Source organism: Lampetra planeri, chromosome 20, assembly GCF_965212315.1.
Source record: "Lampetra planeri chromosome 20, kcLamPlan1.2.h2, whole genome shotgun sequence".
NCBI classification, from domain to species: domain Eukaryota; kingdom Metazoa; phylum Chordata; class Hyperoartia; order Petromyzontiformes; family Petromyzontidae; genus Lampetra; species Lampetra planeri.
This window is the reverse complement of record NC_136126.1, coordinates 11,937,919-11,955,477: the sequence shown is the minus strand read 5'-3', so window position 1 is coordinate 11,955,477 and position 17,559 is coordinate 11,937,919. Positions and strand designations below refer to the sequence as shown.

The 17,559-nt window shown below is 48.4% G+C and overlaps 1 protein-coding gene across 6 annotated transcripts in view; it reads left to right on the top strand.

The window, feature by feature from the left end:
• LOC144724456 (ras GTPase-activating protein nGAP-like) overlaps nucleotides 1-17,559 on the top strand; it is a 589,022-nt gene that overhangs the window by 561,936 nt on the left and 9,527 nt on the right. For 5 of the 6 annotated variants that reach the window (XM_078603594.1, XM_078603590.1, XM_078603593.1 and 2 more), the window contains 8 exons: nucleotides 2,117-2,353; nucleotides 5,729-5,927; nucleotides 6,946-7,127; nucleotides 10,089-11,910; nucleotides 13,327-13,449; nucleotides 14,443-14,645; nucleotides 16,820-16,901; nucleotides 17,074-17,173. In XM_078603594.1, the coding sequence (XP_078459720.1) occupies nucleotides 2,117-2,353; nucleotides 5,729-5,927; nucleotides 6,946-7,127; nucleotides 10,089-11,910; nucleotides 13,327-13,449; nucleotides 14,443-14,645; nucleotides 16,820-16,901; nucleotides 17,074-17,173 (2,948 nt within the window). The remainder of the gene's footprint in view (nucleotides 1-2,116; nucleotides 2,354-5,728; nucleotides 5,928-6,945; nucleotides 7,128-10,088; nucleotides 11,911-13,326; nucleotides 13,450-14,442; nucleotides 14,646-16,819; nucleotides 16,902-17,073; nucleotides 17,174-17,559) is intronic. The other variant, XM_078603592.1, reaches the window with a different exon arrangement.

The window sequence follows — 17,559 nt, the reverse complement described above, 5'->3', positions numbered from 1 at the left end:
CGAGGCGCTATGTAAATTTCGTTAAGATAAGAGTGAGAGATGGGACGGGCGATGGAGCGGCAGCCTAGAGAGGGGAGCGCACACTAAAGAGGACGGCCACCGGGGAGATAGAGCCACGAGTTCTGGGAGATCGATTCCGACGTCGTGGCACCATGCGGGATGGAGATTTTGTGGGGAAACCTTCATCCAGCAGTGGGTAGGTCATAGCTGTTGATGGATTCGGCACTTTTCAATCGTTGCAAGTGATGTGCTAATGTCACAGGTGGGCTAACAGGACACCCAAACACATCACTGCATCACGATGAAGAGATGCATAGCAAGGGACCCACACTCGGTGACGATTGCTTTGCAAAGGCAGTTAATAACGACAAACTTTCACCGTTTTCTAGTCAATTGTTGCGTTATTAATTTTCACACGGGCTTTTTGATACTTGCATGTGAACTCATGAGCCAGTGACCGTTAGCGTCTCATCGCAGCCGTTAATTCCGAATGGTTATTTCCATTCTGGGCCGAGTACGGTTTTACTGCAAATGTTCGCGTTCAATCTACAGCAAACCATGTTTAACACGTGCACCATCATGAGTAAATGCCTGCAAGGCGAATGGCCCATGTGATTTGCACAGCAGTCAGATCTAGGCACCAACCCCGCACACATTTCATGCACGCTCTTGGCTTTTTTAAAACATTTGGCGGAAACATAAATGGCGACTTAATAAAGGGATTACATTTTTACAGTAGGTGAAGGCGCAGCCCTGCAATAGTTCGCTCACGCCACCGCTGGCAGAAGGGCCTCCACGAGAGGGATCGTTTGAGAGAGCCCCTCCTAGAGGTTAGTTGGCCGATACTTTCCTGCTGATTGGACATCTTGGAGGAAGTGGGAGTAGCCACACTTTACCGTGATGTGTAGAAGAGCGATCATGCGATATGAAAGTATGCAGAAGCATTATGGACCCTATAACGCAAGGCAATCGGTAATCGAGAGAGAGAGAGCTCGAAACCGTGGCAGTGAATGAGATTTGGCAATGTTCTTCAACAGAGGCAGGATACAACAAGGGAGTGAGGGGCCTTATTTTGGCTACCTCTCGTTTGGGTACTCAGTGAATCCAAATAAATAAACACCAAATACCAACGAGGCACGGGTGCATGCGGAATGTCAATCTCCCCGACAGCTCGACATGCCTCCCGCATGCCAATGAGAATTGGTTCCAAGCAACCGATGGACAAGTCGGTCAGGCCAAAGTCTCCACGCTTGCATGACCGTGGGGTAGCGCTCGTCTTCATTGTTTGGGCCCTGAGCCGGCGATGGAAATTCCCACGTTCTTATAATGAGGACCCAACCTCGTTGTCGTGCCCCGGAGGGGACGATGGGCTAAGTCGAAGCCCAAGCGGAGTTCTGAGTCTCGTGCTCCCACCCATGGCGCCGCCGGGCCTGGCCGTGAAGCCGACACGATGCCCAGCCAGGTGGTGGAATCGAGCAGTGGGGCATCGTGCCGTTGTGCCGGGTCGTTGCGCATGTGTATGTAGGCTCTGTTTAAATGATTTTTCACCATAAGGTAGCCAACCGTGCCAATCGAAGGTGGGTGCAGAAATTTAACATGGCCACACCACAGTGTCCAATGTATAATAACATCCAGGTAACATGTTATGATTGTCCGGTTTGAAATGTATCGTGATTATTGTGCTGTCGTGGCGTGTGTCCTCTCACTGTGTGCGGTGCAGAGTTCGGTGTTCACGAATACTCTTGCCCGATGTGTGTGTGGTAGGGTAGCGGTTAACGTGCTGCGCTACAAACCCGGCAACCCAAGTTCGATTCCTGCTCACGGCCACATCAGTGACAATCCTTTCTGACCTGCCGGTACTGGATATCTATGAAAAAGAGTTTCATAGCTCATCGGATTCTTCCAGTCTCAACAAACATTCTGATTCAAATGAATACCTGGTGCGGTGTGTAAAAAAATTTCCACTGGAGAGACAAAGGCAGCCCGGCGTGGTGCTGGCCACCCACCTCCTCGTGTGCCATCTCGGGCCTTCATAGGTGCAACTCGCTCACAGCACTTGCCCCGACAAACTGTGAAGGCTCTACGGGGGACCTTTGTCTCTGTGCGCGCGGTGCAGCGTGTTCCCCGCCGAGCTGCGGGACGTCTTCTCGTCGTGGAGGAGGCTGTGCGAGGCGCGGGGCCGAGCGGAGATCAGCGAGCGGCTCATCAGCGCGTCGCTCTTCCTGCGCTTCCTGTGCCCGGCCATCATGTCCCCCAGCCTCTTCGGGCTGAGCCAGGAGTACCCCGACGAGCGCACGGCGCGCACCCTCACGCTCATTGCCAAGGTCGTCCAGAACCTCGCCAACTTCACCAAGTGGGTCACCAGCGGCGCTATGCGCGCCCACACTCGGTCGACGTCGAGGTCATTTCATGTTAATGCTGTGGGTTGGTTGTTTCTTGCCTTCCATTTCAATATTTATAATTAAAATGACCCTGCCAACCCTGTTTCAGGGTTTTATTATATTTACAATAAACTCTGCCCCTGGGCATGCAGCAGTTATTCTGCCGTACTTTCCTGTGGACGCGTTCAGTTAATCGAAATCCCATAAGCACTAACATCTTCATTTATATTTTCAAATAATGTTCCCAAATAGTTCTGAACTCAACATAATGTGTGAATATTTTTTTTATGCTTCTGCAATTACTGCATATATTTAGTTTTAGTGAAGGGGGTTTATTTTTGTATTCCACCAGCCTCGGCATGGTTATTAGTTTTTAGCACCTGTTGGAAACTAATTTGAAATTATAATTACAGTTACCTTGGCAATCTCAATAAGGAACTGTCATGTTTTATCAAAGTTTTTTCCCTTGCCCCGCAGAGATTTGGCAGTGATGACACCACCTTCATCCGCGATATTTGCCGAAAAATATTCGATGAAATGTTCGAAGTTATCGAAAGATTTTTTGATATTCGTTCATGTTCATTTCTGTTTGCATCAGTCTCTCTGCAAAACAACATTTACCATTCGCCCATCTTGAAAATCGTTTCAATTACAGTGTAATGCCAGACCAGTTAATTACAGAAATGTTAGCTGTAGAACAACACGTAATAATTACAATTATTCCAAAAACAAATAAAAAAAATTGCTTAAATTGATGCTCTTTTAACCTTTCCCGTTCTGAGACGTCTGCAAGTTGCAGGGTGGTGAGTGTCCCGTTCACCTCTGAATCTCGGAACACGCAAGCGTTTCAGCGTTCATTTTATTTAGAGAGGCGTAGCGCCGTTGTTTTTAAAGACATTGCACTCACTGCAGAGAACTGTAGCGACACGACCGCAGCTCTCGAACAGCTGTCGCCAAACTGTACCACACGCCCTTCCCACCTGGCCTTGTGGGAGCCTCAGGTACCGATAGAGCTTTTTTATTTCAGTTTTTCTTGCCGTTTCGTTTTGATGATGTACACGTACGTCGTCGGAACGGGAAAGGGTGAAGGTGCGTGCATGGTGCCGGCGCCAGAGACGGCTGGCCCAAGCTCGAGTGACTCCTGGTTCTTGTCTGCATCCTACAGCTTTATTGTTAGCTCCCTGATTTCTGTGTGTTCCACTCTGCCAGCATTGAGAGGCAGTGAGATCACTCTTGCTCAATGCACTGTCCTTCAACTATTTGTATTGCTGCCTTCAAAAATGATTCTTCAAGTAGCTCATCATCTTGACCCAGAGTAAACTGGGGTTGTAGAAGGACAGGACGGGGACACACTGCTGTGCTCAGGACCAGAATTCAACTTCGTCTCCTAACGTTGCCGGATATGCACCAGCAAAGTCCTTTCATCAAGTATACATGGTACATATTTGAATGAACGTATTTATAGTGGAAAATGTATATATTTAATCGCTGCTTTCATTATTTCTTCTTACTCATTGTAAGACATCGAAGAAGCCTATCTGTTTAATGCGCAAAGAGAGTGAAATGATATAATTTACAGTAAAAACCAATCGGCCCAGTATAATTTTCTGGCTGGCCTCATATTCATATCAATCGCCGTCCTCAAATAACACCAAAGGTCTCATAAAAGTCGCATGAATGGAAGAGTCATTCAATACTACCCGTATGGAAACACGTTACTGTACAATATTTCTTACCAAGGCATGACTTATAACCCACGGGTGGCTCACAACCACGCTCAGAGCCTCTTCCAGCACCTGCCACAATAAATCAGGCGGCTCTGAGGCAGAGAGGAATGAGTTATGTGAAGGGCAATATCGAACCTCTCTGATGTATAGTTGATTGCTGTACATACCCAGCAATCAACAATGTGCACCGTGCATGGTGCTTTATTAATGCGATGCAGGCTGGAATGTTTATCGAGTGAGGTTGCGTTATGAGCTTTTATATAAAATTGCCAGCCACACGGAAGAACCTCACGGTTCAATTTGCCCCATAAACAATGGCCTGTGGTGAACCCCATTAGAACATTTCTCCGGGTCCTCCTCCGGTTTTTCCCTACACGTTTATAATTAACACGCGTTTACAGTGTTTGGCTGCCATAAATGTCCACGTGATAAGCCACTTATTTGAGCTATCATTTGTGGCTAGGTCGCTTCTGAAAAAGAGCTACATAGCTCAGTGGGCTTTTAGAACCTCATACATGGCAGGGACATGGCTGTTTCCTACACCGGTGGACAATTAAGAACAGCCCACGTTGTGAGACTATAGTCACCAGTCTGACACCGTGAACCACAGCAAATACACCGCTGACCGCTTCGATCATTCGCCTGCAGCGTTTCCACACCTTCACCATGAGGCCACTCCTCAACCCATCCGGCGGTTCACTCGCCAGCCCCAGAATGAATGTGTGCATATTGGCGGTGAACTCTCTGGAATAAGAAGGGCGTAAAAGTAAAGGGCAGTAATTGTGGATGACATGTTTGTTCACGGCCGGTGAGTGTGCCTGCCTCGGGGCTATTGTGCTTACATCCACACCAATGTGACGTTGATCGGTGACGACGCTGGGAGGCCGTCATCCAGCAGTGCGTGGACAGTGGTTGATGGTGATTATGATATAGAACAGATCTACTAATGTAGACCTAGCCCTGACGTATTTATTCGTTAGCCTCTGTCCATCAAAACTTGCAATTTACGGTTATAAAGATGAAAACAAAGATGAAAACAGTACAAATTGATTCCTGTCACTCGAATACAGGTGCCAATTCCCAGACTGCCCAGGTCAAACCAGGACAGGTAGTAACCTAGATGACCACCATGCATAAAACAGGTGTTATAGGATGCGGGGCACAGCAGCAACTGTAGAATACTGCCATGTCCATGGCCACTGATCAGTAAGGTGAAGTATGGTCAAACAACCCCCACAGCACGCATGGTGGGTGGTGGCCCTCATCCAGCAGTGGATTGACAAAATGGCTATACACATGCATTTGACATAGCACAATTCTTGACTATGCAGATAGTGCATTAATCATATAGCCAAGTGACACTTTCGATCGTCATTTTATGGCCATTAAATTCATATTGCCTGATAAATTCAGCCTATTATCCACACATTTTCACATTATCTCACTTTCATAAAATGATTAGAATTATTACCGTATATCTATATTGCATCATCATACTATCTGAACGAACGTAGGATGTTGCTCAGTGTCTACAAAATACGAGGCTCTGGCTTGCCAAACGTAGTTGACCAGAAACCGTGGGATAACCTATTATTACAAAGGAAAGTCTTCCCTTTGCAGGTTCGGAAACAAGGAGGACTACATGACGTTCATGAACGGCTTCCTGGAGCAAGAGTGGGGCCGCATGAAGCAGTTCCTGGGAGAGATTTCCAGCGAGGAATCCAGCCCGAGCGCAGCGACCTTTGAGGGATTCATCGATCTGGGCCGGGAGCTCTCCACCCTGCACTCTCTGCTCTCCGAGATCCTCCTGCCAGAGAAGGCACGGACACAGCACAGCACGGACACGGCCCACCTCGTGCGCCGTGCATAATACACCAGCCCCGGGTTGCGGCCCACGCGAGCGCGTGGCGCATTACGCATCGTAGCCCCTAAAGGTTGCGGGGCAAGCTCTAAAAGCTTTATTGACTTTGGCGAGCAGCTCTTCAGTATGCGCTACCTGCTCTGCGAGATTGTGCGGCCAAAACGAGGCACATCACCGCAAGACGCATGGCTTGCGCCGCGCACTTGACACAAATCACATATCTGGCCTCCCCCCCTCCCCCCCCGCGGTGCACGGTGAGCTTTTGAAAGCTCCGTCCACTGGGGGGTGTGAGCTCCACAGGCTGTGATCCCTAAGCGGGAAGATGAGTGGTGCTGCTGCAAGTCGCTGCTTCTCTGTGGTGCGTAAAGATTGCAGAGTGCAAGTGCAACAACGCACTGGCCTGGATGAGGGGCAATTTATATATAAAATGGGTGCCTTTGAGCACAAAGGCCCTTCTTCATACATCAAGGATAGAGAGGCCAGGGTGATTGATTAATATTTGAAGACTGAATTATACATCCTTGGACCCTGATAGAAATTCCTTTTTCACAATGTTATTAGATTACACTGTAAGTAAACCAGGTTCTCAAGCGTAGTGAGTTTATGGTGTCAGCCTGACCAACAATGAATGCGAAAATAAACGATCATATCCAGTTTTCTTCTGCTGCACCTTTTGCTTAATTCCATCTCTAAGAATTAAATATCAGTTTACTGTCATATACAGAGTGGATGGGAAAATGCTTTCTCCTACCGAGTAAACCAAAGATCACGTGAAGATCTCTGATATCTTCTTTCGTCGGCAGTTCTCTAACATGAAGGAAGCACAGCTCTGCAAGAGATCCCAATGGATACCTTGATACTTCGTAGCATATAAACACACACACATGCACACACAACTCTCATCGCCTCTTGCTGATGCGCAAAACTTGTCCTTGCACGCGTCCTCACGGCTGCCCCCTCTCCGTGTGTGCTGCAGGGAGAGAACCCGGCAGTGCATGCCGCCAAGGCCCAGCTGGAGCCACTGCCGCGTATCCTGCGCGAGATCAATGAGGCCTTGATGAACAGGCCTCAGCCCTTGCAGCAAGTGAACCGGCGGAGTGCAGCGCGGCGCAGCAACGGCCTGCAGCAGCGCTCCTCTGACAAGCTCGGCCTGCCCGTGTACGTACGCCCCGAGCAAACACAACGGTTGGGCCTGTGGGTGGGGGGGTGGGAGGCGGAGAGATTTTTCTGTGGGTAAGGAGCAGAGAGGATCGTAATAAGAATGTTGATTTTGACTACCCGTCACAACCCGGGTAGTTTTCAGAAGTCTAGCAGCCAATGAGTTAAATCATCTGTGAGGTGGCTTTGACTTTTATGCCGTGTCTTGTTCGGCACGGTCGTCCGAATTTCACCGCGTTGCTTTTGAGGAGCTTTTTGTCGGGGAGCTGTCCAGCTGCTGATAGAGCAAAATGTCGGGCACCAGGATGGAAAGCAAAACGTCGGACAGAATACCGCACAGCGCCGCGGTACATTAGACAGCTGTACACCATGACCGTAAAACCCTCCTCCGCGCTAGGCAATGGATTTTATTTTTTTAAAGTGGTTTCCCACTCGAAGCAGGAAACGATATTACTTATCTACTCTCCACAACCCCTGAGCCAATGGCGGATATACACATCCGTATGGCAGGAGCAGGTCATCACCTAGGACGAGCACTGCTGGCTCTCCCCACAAAGTATTCTTTATGTTCTGACCTAGGAGGGGTTAAGGGCCGAGTCAGCCACTGAATTGGGATGAGATCTTTTAACCTTTCCGATTTAAAAAGTACCACCAACTTTGATAAATTGGTTGTATTCCAGTATTACGAGTGACTGTAATTTATGTTACCTGTCTACAAATTGAATTACGCCTGCAGTGTCCTCTACCAAAGAAGGCTTTTGTGCCTACTATTGACTCCATACGATAAAAGTCAAACTGACATTTGAAGGTTATATTTACGTACCAGAATCTACTAGTTGAGAGCTAGGCTCTTGACCCTACAATATTTAAAAGGTGTACATTCATGAGCAAGTCACAACGTGATCCCAGCTTGTAAGCAAAAAGGGTGGCAGTAATGATGCAGTATCTCTGCCCGTACAATAAAATTGCATCATGTCGACTTTCTTATCACAGCAGCCTATTTCCAAAAGCTCTGGTACACAAAGGCTTATTTTAATTAGTTTTTAAAATATATAATTGAATGTGCAACTTGGCAAATATCTTTTGCAGTAATACTAACATATTAGGGATGCACTGGTCGTAAACCCCAGGCTATACTTTACGTTTGCAAGAAATTTATTTGGGTAATGTGAAATGCTTTTCTGTTAAAAGTACGTGTCTAATTGAAGAAACATGTTACGCTTAATCATCTAAATCACTGATTCACGTAAGTCTCTTAAATGTCCTCCTCAAACATTTGTTCCGCAAGTTTACAAAGCTCAGAGTCTCCTCGCAAAGTTCAAACGTTGACTTTTATCGTATGGAGTCAATAGTAGGAATTCCACATTGCTATGGCAGGGGATTCGCCTGTCCACATGACAGCCACAGTGTCCACTTCCTTTCCAGAATGTGCAGCCTCACCAGGCAATGCACATCTTGCTGACCATGTTGAAGGGACGATACCGAGGGTCTGAGTCAATCCTGGCCGGGGATGTGAACTCTCGGATGTTACCGCAACTCTGGCGCTTTTATCGTCAGTGCGAAATTTCAATTCTCTTGCAGTAACAAAGCCAAGTTGTCCACTGCCATGCTTACCAAACACTGCTATGTATTTGGCAATGAGATAAACCGTTCTTCAGTGCTACAATTACATCTTGATGATAACAACTGCACTCAAACTAAATGTTACTGTGGTTTTATGGCAAAAAAAATGTGTGTTTGACATTAGTTTCTTTGATATCTGAATAAACCCAGCCCCCCCCCACTCCCTTTCACTACCAGAGTAAAGTATGGTAAAAAACCTGAAGAGTGACATGACATGAGGAGGCCTTCATCCAGCAGTGGATTGACCCAGGGCAGCAACAGTGTTTAGTAATGGTAACAATATATTACCGCTAAGCCGGGAAGTCAACGAATTTTGATCTCGGAACAAGTTGTGGGACTTCCACCGCTCGTCCATATGTCCCATTTGTAGATGAGCACCGCTCGACACACATTTGAACAAGGAGACATGTGAACGTCTGGACCTAATCATGACCGACGTGAACATGTTCATGGATTATCATCTTCTTGTTGTGAACGACAGCCCTGTTTTTTGATAACAACTCAAGTCGATGCTTTATCGCTGCCGGTTTACACAGTTCCTGACGATTCTGTATGATGATGGTGATGATGATGATGCAGCGACGGCTGACAAACATGCACAGGGTGGCCTGACCATAAATAAATTATTTGAAGTCTGTAGAAATTTGGGTGAAGCCAACTGGCTTGAAAAGCAAACATGTCCAAAGCACACCACCATGACCTGCGGCAAGCGTGTGCCTTGTGGCTATCTATAAAGCAATTTAAGTACCCATAATCCTCCACAAAATCACCCAAATAATTTTGCACAATTTGACAGTTTTGCACTGAAAAACGAAATTCTCCACAGTGTGTGGTTGTAGATCAACATACTTACTATTTTAATTGCATGGTTTTGAAGTTCAAATGGAGTTTAACAATTAATGTTTAATGAAACTTCATTTAAAGAAATGAAGTTTTTTTGATTGATTGAATGAGTGCCACGGTGCTGGTGAAGAGCTCTAGCCTCTAGCATCTGGGGGCCCAGCAGCATGATTGTAACAGGTCTGGCTCAGCTCAGTAGGCTCCAAAGCCAAATCCTGTCTAGAGTTTCCCGAGTAATACAACACTGCTGGAAAACATTGGTTCAGAAGGCATATATATGGAATAAAATGTAATATTGTTTTTGTGTGATGTTTAATTATGTATGGTTAAAGTTACTTAAACTCAGCCTCTGTGAAAATATATGTTGGAAATAAGGACTGCTGTTTTCATAAAGTCTGCATCATGGATATTGTGTTGTTACTTATCGCCTTATCACCAATGATTCCGCCTACCTGTACGACAAGTCACCTGTCCGGCTGCTGTGTTGTGTCCTGACAGTGCCGATGCAGTGACGAGGCTGCCCACACCCACCCACTCAAACGAGGAGATGTACTTCCTCACCAAAGCAGGGGGGGTGGCGGCGCAGGGCGGCCCCGCTCGCAGCCTCAGCTACACGGAGAGGGACGCGGAGGAGCACGAGCCCTCCCCGTGGAGGGGACGCAACAGCGGCTCCATGCTCGAGCTGCCCACGGTGCAGAGCTGCGGCAGCCACACCAACCTGCTGGAGCAGTCGTCGGGAAGCCAGTACTCCATAGGGCACCTCTCCAACGCCAAGCGGCCTCGCATCGCGCAGAGCGGCAGCCAGACAAGCACGCAGGAGCACCCCCGCTATCCCGCCTCGGGCCAGAGCAGCCCGCAGCCCACGCACGCGGGCTTCGGCCCGACCGCGAAGCAGGAGCAGCAGAGATTCCCCAAGCAGGCCGCGACCGTCGGCGTCCCGTCGCAGCAGAACTTCCTGTCCCCGGGAGGCCCCACCGGCGTCCAGCCCCAGCGGCCGATGCTGATCAGCGGCAGCCGCTCCCTCGACCTGCCCCCGAGCCGATTGCAGCCGCTGTCCTTCCACAACCCCATGTACCAGTTCGGCAGCGACAGCCCGCCGCCGCAGCGAAAGCGGGACTCGGGCTCGGAGTACCTGAGCTCGCTGAGCTCCCGCAGCCCCAGCGGCGAGCACGTGTGCAAGCACAGCCTGCACAGCCACAGCAGCAGTGACGAGCTGAGCAAGCAGCATGGGGCGGCGCTCACCGTCTTCAACGCGCACCGCCAAAACAGCGGCGCCGGTGGTGGCGGTGGTGGCGGCGGGCACCTGTGGGTGGAGCAGCAGGGAGAGAGGGCGTCCTCTAGGCAGAACACGCTGGCTGTGCAGCCTGGCTTTGGCGTGCCCAGACAGAACAGCGCCGAACTGCAGCCGGAGTACGGCTTGCCGAGACAGGGCAGCACTTCGATGCAGCCAGATTACGTCTCTTCCAGGCAAAACAGTGTCGGGCTGCATGCCGAATACGGGTTGCCGCGACAGAGCAGCTTACAGCCAGATTATGGCGTGCCAAGGCAGAACAGTGGAGGATTGCTGCAGGAATATGGTGTGCCCAGACAGAACAGCGCCGCACTGCAGACGGACTATCCCATGTCGCGGCAAGAAAGTATGGGGTTACATCCAGATTATATACCGCCGAGGCAAAACAGCGTGGGATTCCACGGTGACTTTAGTTCCGCGAGGCAGAACAGTGCTTGCTTGCAGCCCGATTTTGCTGGGTCGCGACAGAATAGCGTGGGGCTGCACCCCGATTTCGCATCGTCGAGGCAGAACAGCGTCGGGATGCATTCCGACTTTGCTTTGCCCAGGCAGAGCAGTTTGGGCATCCAGGGTGACCTGGCGGTGCCCAGACAGAACAGCGTGGGGCACTCCGCTTGGATGGACCAAGGGGGCATGCTGACTCCGAGGCAAAACAGCACGTCCAAGCCGACGGACCAAGGGGGGCGGCTCACGCCGAGGCAAAACAGCGGAGCGCAGCAAACGGAGCTAGGAGGCCCGACGAGGCAAAACAGCGTGGGCATGCAGCAGGATGCGGGCATGCCCAAGCAGCAGAGTGGGGGGGGGCACCTGTGGTGGGACCAGGCGGGCAACGGGGCGCGCAGAAAGACCATGCAGCTCAACCTGTCGATGGGAGGGCAGCAGTCGGGCGCCGGCAACAACAACAACCCCGGTTTGATGCCGGGCGCGGACGCGATGCCGGTGGGTGGCGGTGGGCCCTCTCGCCAGCACTCGGCGGCGTCCCAGAGGGAGCGAGACACGGAGGCGCAGGCAGCCATGCGTGCGCAGCAGGTGAGGGATGATGATGATGGCGGCGGCGGTGGCTCCGTTTCCTGCTCTAATTCATTAGGTCTGGAGTCAAGTGTGAAATAGCTCCCAGTTGCTCGAGTAGAATGGCACGTGAAGGCTATCGGGGACGTCGAATGGGAGGTATTGGTATACATAGCTCTTCTCCTGCATGGACGTTCACTGTGACATTCACACGAATATAAATTCTGAAAAGAAGTTTATACAGTTAAGAATGTAATATTTTTCAAATGCTTTAATTCATCAACGTAGTAAATCCAATCCACTTGTAGCCATTGCCTTATGAACAATGTTGTATACAAATAAAAAGATGCTGGGTTAGACCCTTCGTGTATTTAAACATGAATGCGTCACTAACAGGCCGAACAATTAGTATGTGACTGTGTCAGTAGCACAATGCACGGTGTGTGTGTGTTGCACCGGGCAGTGATATATTCACAGGAGCTCGTCGTGTTATAAATGCGCCTGTATCCATGGCGCTCTGGGTGAGCCACCCGCTGTTATTTCAGCCCTACGGCATTTTACAAATTTGCCCGATCCTTGTGGCCTGGCCTTGAGCACCAAACCCTCACCTCTTCTGTCCCACTCATTTAAACCTGCTGTGCGCCCTACATTCAGCATCGTTGGCCTGACAGTTATTGATGCCTTGCTTGTTTTACAACCAGTGGTGGTAGTGGTGGCATGGGCTGTGTGTCTGTGCGTGTGTGAGTCACACCTTGGGGAGCGCTAGTGCAGTGGTTAGCGCACTGCGTTAGGAACCTGGCGACCCAAGTGACATATATCTGAATCAGTCCTAGGCCACCCCTAGGTCGACTCAGCCTCAATTGAGTACCTCGTGCGATTTGTGAACATCACCACTAGGTAGACAAAGGCGGTCAGGGGTGGTGCTGGCTAACCATCGTGTGCCGTGCCAGCCTTCATAGGTGCTCGCTAAAAGCACATGCACTTACAGTCTATTATCGCTCTACGGGGGATCTTTGTCGTTTTGTGCGCCATACCAGTGGTGTCAGAACTTGGATGCTCGTTCATTGGGATTACTGAAAAAAAAATGAGCACATGGTAAGGCCCCACTGAGCTTTATCCTGTAGTTCTTTTTCAGAAGCAACCTGGCTTTCACAAATGATAGCTCAACGAAGTGGCTTATCATGTGTAAGTTTATTGCAGCCACCGTGGCGCGCCTATTGTTGACCATCCCATCGGTGGTCGACAATATCTCCCACTTTATGGGGAAGTCAACGGCGTTTGTCCTATGAATAGACCCACCCCCGACCATAGCAATGTGGGATTTCCACCACTGGCCCTGGGCTGTACAGGGGAAGATGAGCACCAGTGCTCATTCTACGACGCTCATTCGAGCAGGAAATCACCGCGTCCATTTTTGTGTTGTTGCTGCTGCTGTAGTCACTCGACGGAGCCCTGTCCCCCGACGAGCGCACGGCCGCTTGGCTCATCAACATGCTCAACCTGGAGGACGATGCCGACAAGCTGGAGCAGCTGCGCGAGAGCCGGGAATCCAGCGAGAAGGTGCCCAGCAAGCACCACGAGGAAACCGTTTTAAATATCCCTCTCAGCTGTTCAACAGCTGAGCTGTCGAGCAAAAGGCGACGTTTTGGCCGTGATGACCTCCTGACCTCTGTAGGTTAAAACAGTGTCTGTCACTGTAGCTCATTGGGTTCAGTGGCCTCAACTTGGACTGGATTGTTTTACGTTTTAAGCTCTTGCTGACTATATGTAAAATGTTATAATATTAAACAATAATCACGATTTTTAACACAAGTTTTAACAATTACGTTTTCTGGAAAACCACACAATGAATATTATTAAATATTTTCCTTTTTTTTGTCTTCCGTCAGTTATCAAACCAAAAATATCAGATTGTGATGCAATTATCCCATATGGATTTATAAATCATCTAAATGTCACAGCACCTCTGAGGCTATGGGCACAATCTACTGAGCTACAGAGCACTGGGTGGCAATGACCACTTTCAAAAAAGTGTATTGTATAAAACGTTTACAAGTTTGTGTCCTAGTTTATTGCAAGATTCATAACTGTATGAGGAATAGAATTCTAACTAAAGTAGTCAATACAAATCGGATTCAGCTGTTAATCAGATTAGATAAGGACACAATCAATTTAGATTCTGATTGGATGGGGTTTAACTTGACGTACGGTAATTAGATCAGACGAAAACTCGACCATGCACCCTAGTATCTGTGCTTGTGTCTTCCGAGAGAATATGCGTCTACGAATGTTTACATGCTGAATAGGAATAGCTAACTGAAATTGGAGAATAGCTTGCTCCAAATTTCACAATTGCCATTAATCACTCATGGAGTGAATGTGTACTATTCGTTGAGTAATAATTTAACATTATCCTGAAAGGTTTTTTGTTAATGAAAAGACACGGAAACGTTCGCTTATGCTAAAAGAGGCATACGTGTGCATCTCTGCCATGCCTACTCGTGCCACGCGATGCATCGTTTTGTGCGTGCGTGTGTGTGCCCATGGCCGCAGTACGAACAGGAGATCGGGCGCCTGACCGACCGGCTGGTGAGCGCAAGCCGGCGTCTCGAGGAGTACGAGCGGCGCCTGCGGCGGCAGGAAGACCAGATGCGGCGCATGCAGCAGGAGTACCAGAGTCGCCTGGAGGAGAGCGAGGAGCGGCTGCGGCGCCAGCAGGACGAGAAGGACTCGCAGATGAGGGCCATCATCGGCAGGTGACCGTCGCCCCTCACGCCCACGTCTTGTGTTCCTGCCGGTGCACGGATGGCATGTAGTCCCCAAGGGGGGGGCACCGTGGCGGATTGCTCGACTCGCCAACACGTCTGGGGTCGACTCAGCTGGTCCTTCATCCCATGAGTACCACTCTGTGGAGAATGCCGAGAGTGGAGTCTGGGCCCTGTTATAGCAATGTTGAATTTTCTTCCGCTGGCTCCAGGGTTGCCGAATGAGATGAGCAATACTTCTTTCACCGCAATTCACTTAAAATTTAATTTAAAATAAACAGTAACATTTTCTGGGATTATTGAGCTTTGTGCCTTGAATTTAAATGGCACTAGCAGTAATAGGTCTGCCCATATATGCATATGTCATATGTGTCATATAAAATACAATGGATGTTTGATAAAACCCCAACCAAATATTACTTTCGCTGTACCGGGTTGTTGAGCATATGTACTTAAACTGCCTTTTTTGTGTTCAGAAACAATACAATTGATCTCTGCTCGATTTAAGCCATTGTTTATAGGTATTCTTTGGGTCTTTCGGTAAAGTCACGTTGATAAGTTCAAATAAAATAACAAAAAACTACGACGTTACGATCCTGATGACGACCGCTTGTGTTGCGATCGAAACATCGTAGTTTTGTATTATTTTCTTTGAACCTATCTACATGACTTTTACCGAAAGACCCAAAGACTATGAATTCGTGCAGTGACGAAAGCTTTAAGTCAAGTATTGGCGGTACACTGGTGGTGCGCGGTATAAAATATTTTTATTACAATTTTCGCAATCATTATTTACTTTCCCGCAATTCGCAACCCCCGGTCAGAAAATCTTGCGGGGTGGTGGTGGTGGCGGTGTGTAAAAAACAGTTCTCGCGATGTCAAAGCAGTTGGGAGACAAATGTCGGTTCAAATGTAGATTTTAGGCTGTTTTATGAGACCAATATATCCACATCCAGATTCTTGAGTGTCATCTCCTCTTGTGTCCGGGTGTTCTCTGGGTACTCCAATTTTCGCCCCATACTACACATCAAAACTAATTTAAAGCACTTGGCCAATCACCTTATTGTAGGACCATCCAAAAACAAAGTTTAGAGAATCGATTTATTGGATAACTTGTGGACAGTTATCAATGTTCATGTATTCCTCTACATTTGAAAGTTAAATATTACGCATTAGTTTTTTGTTGTCTCCTTGACATTGTGTGACATTCATTTTCATTCTCTGAAATACGCATTCAGTTATCTTTTTTCCAACAAAAACATCAAGTTGTGAACAGTCGCTGGGTTTTACGTGCCAAATTTTGCTTGTCAAGCGAAGATGATGTCTCTGATGAATTTTCACGATTGCGTTCGTGTCGTGGGAACGTAACAAAGTTCCTCGTGAACAATTGGCCCAGATGATGCACGACTCTCTTATCGTGTTTGTTTACGTACTCACGAGTGAATTCAGAATTTCCCGAGAGGGTAATTAATGTTATACGAGTGAGCAATTTTGAAATAATTTCATTCCGCGTCCATAATTGTATAGTTGAAGGCGCAAGGGGATTAATTAATTCATTATTTTCGTACGACATTTTTATATGCAAATGCTACACATCTTGCAGTATGTACCACAAGCTCTCACTGGCAAGTGTGTGAACACATATACACCCAGGCACATACGCAGGCACATACGCAGGGACACCCACATTCGAACACCCACATTCGAACACCCACATTCATACACGTTGTTTGCATCCAGTACATCTATAAAACACTTGTGTGCACACCTATACATGTATACTTATGCACACTGGTATTTCTTTACGGGCTCACCCCCATGCAAATACAAAGATACTCCTGTATAGACTGTTGAGGCAAGTGCTGTTACCGGGAACCTATGAAGGTTGGAATGGTACACTAGGTGGTGTACCATTCCCAAAAGCACATTTGTCTCCCCAGTAGCGATGCTTCCACACTGCAGCCAGTACTCATTTGAGGCTCGACCAACGACTGGTTCAGATAATTGTCACCAGCATTGGCCCTGAGTGGGAATCAAACTTGTGTCGCCGGGTTGGTAGCGCGGTGCGCCAATCGCTGCACCACCACTCCCACTCGTCCTCATGCACACCACACGCACGCGCGCACTTTAATGTGGGCTCTTTGCGTGGTGGTGTGCTAACCTAGGCTGATGGTGGTAGAAGACCGGCTGAAGCGAGACTGTGCCGATGTGCAAGCAGACTTGGAAAACAAGCAGCGGTGTATGGAGGTACTGTACGCCCCACCCCAGGGAGCATTTTTTTGGTGGCAGCACCACATGGGAACGCTTGCACAGTACGGACGTCGCCATTCCTGTCTACGCCTGAGGCAGCCCGCTCGGAGCGAGGTTGCTGTGTGGGCTTTCAAACAGCCTGCATTATTGCTTGTCGTATCCTCCACAGTTTTGGCTGCACACACAGTGGCAACGCAAGTGCTGTTCGCAAGTTCCTCGTAAACCACCGATGATGGCCATGGTTCCAGTTATTCCTGTTATCAATAAAAGTATGTTTAATACCAAGTTATTTTATAATTTCATCCTTTTCACAGAGATTATGAACCGTTCCACGTATTACACATTTCACTTTTATTGCAGTTGCATGGTCGATTTGCCAATGGCTGTGTTTTTCAGTTGCCCGCTGGGAATGTACCATTGGCCCATAGTGGGTGTGTTGTGAAGCTAATATCATTAGACTGCTGGAGGCATGCATTGCTAAATCGCAGTGCATCGGGAGAGCACGGGCTGCCATGAGACACACAAAGCCCTTTGGTAATATAAAAGTGAGGCAGTCTTAAGTCAAAATTTGAGGGAGTCCAAGGATCATAGAGCCAGACTAAACATGCAACATTTCTTGAGGGCCGTGTCAGACGTTCTGAACTATACACATGAT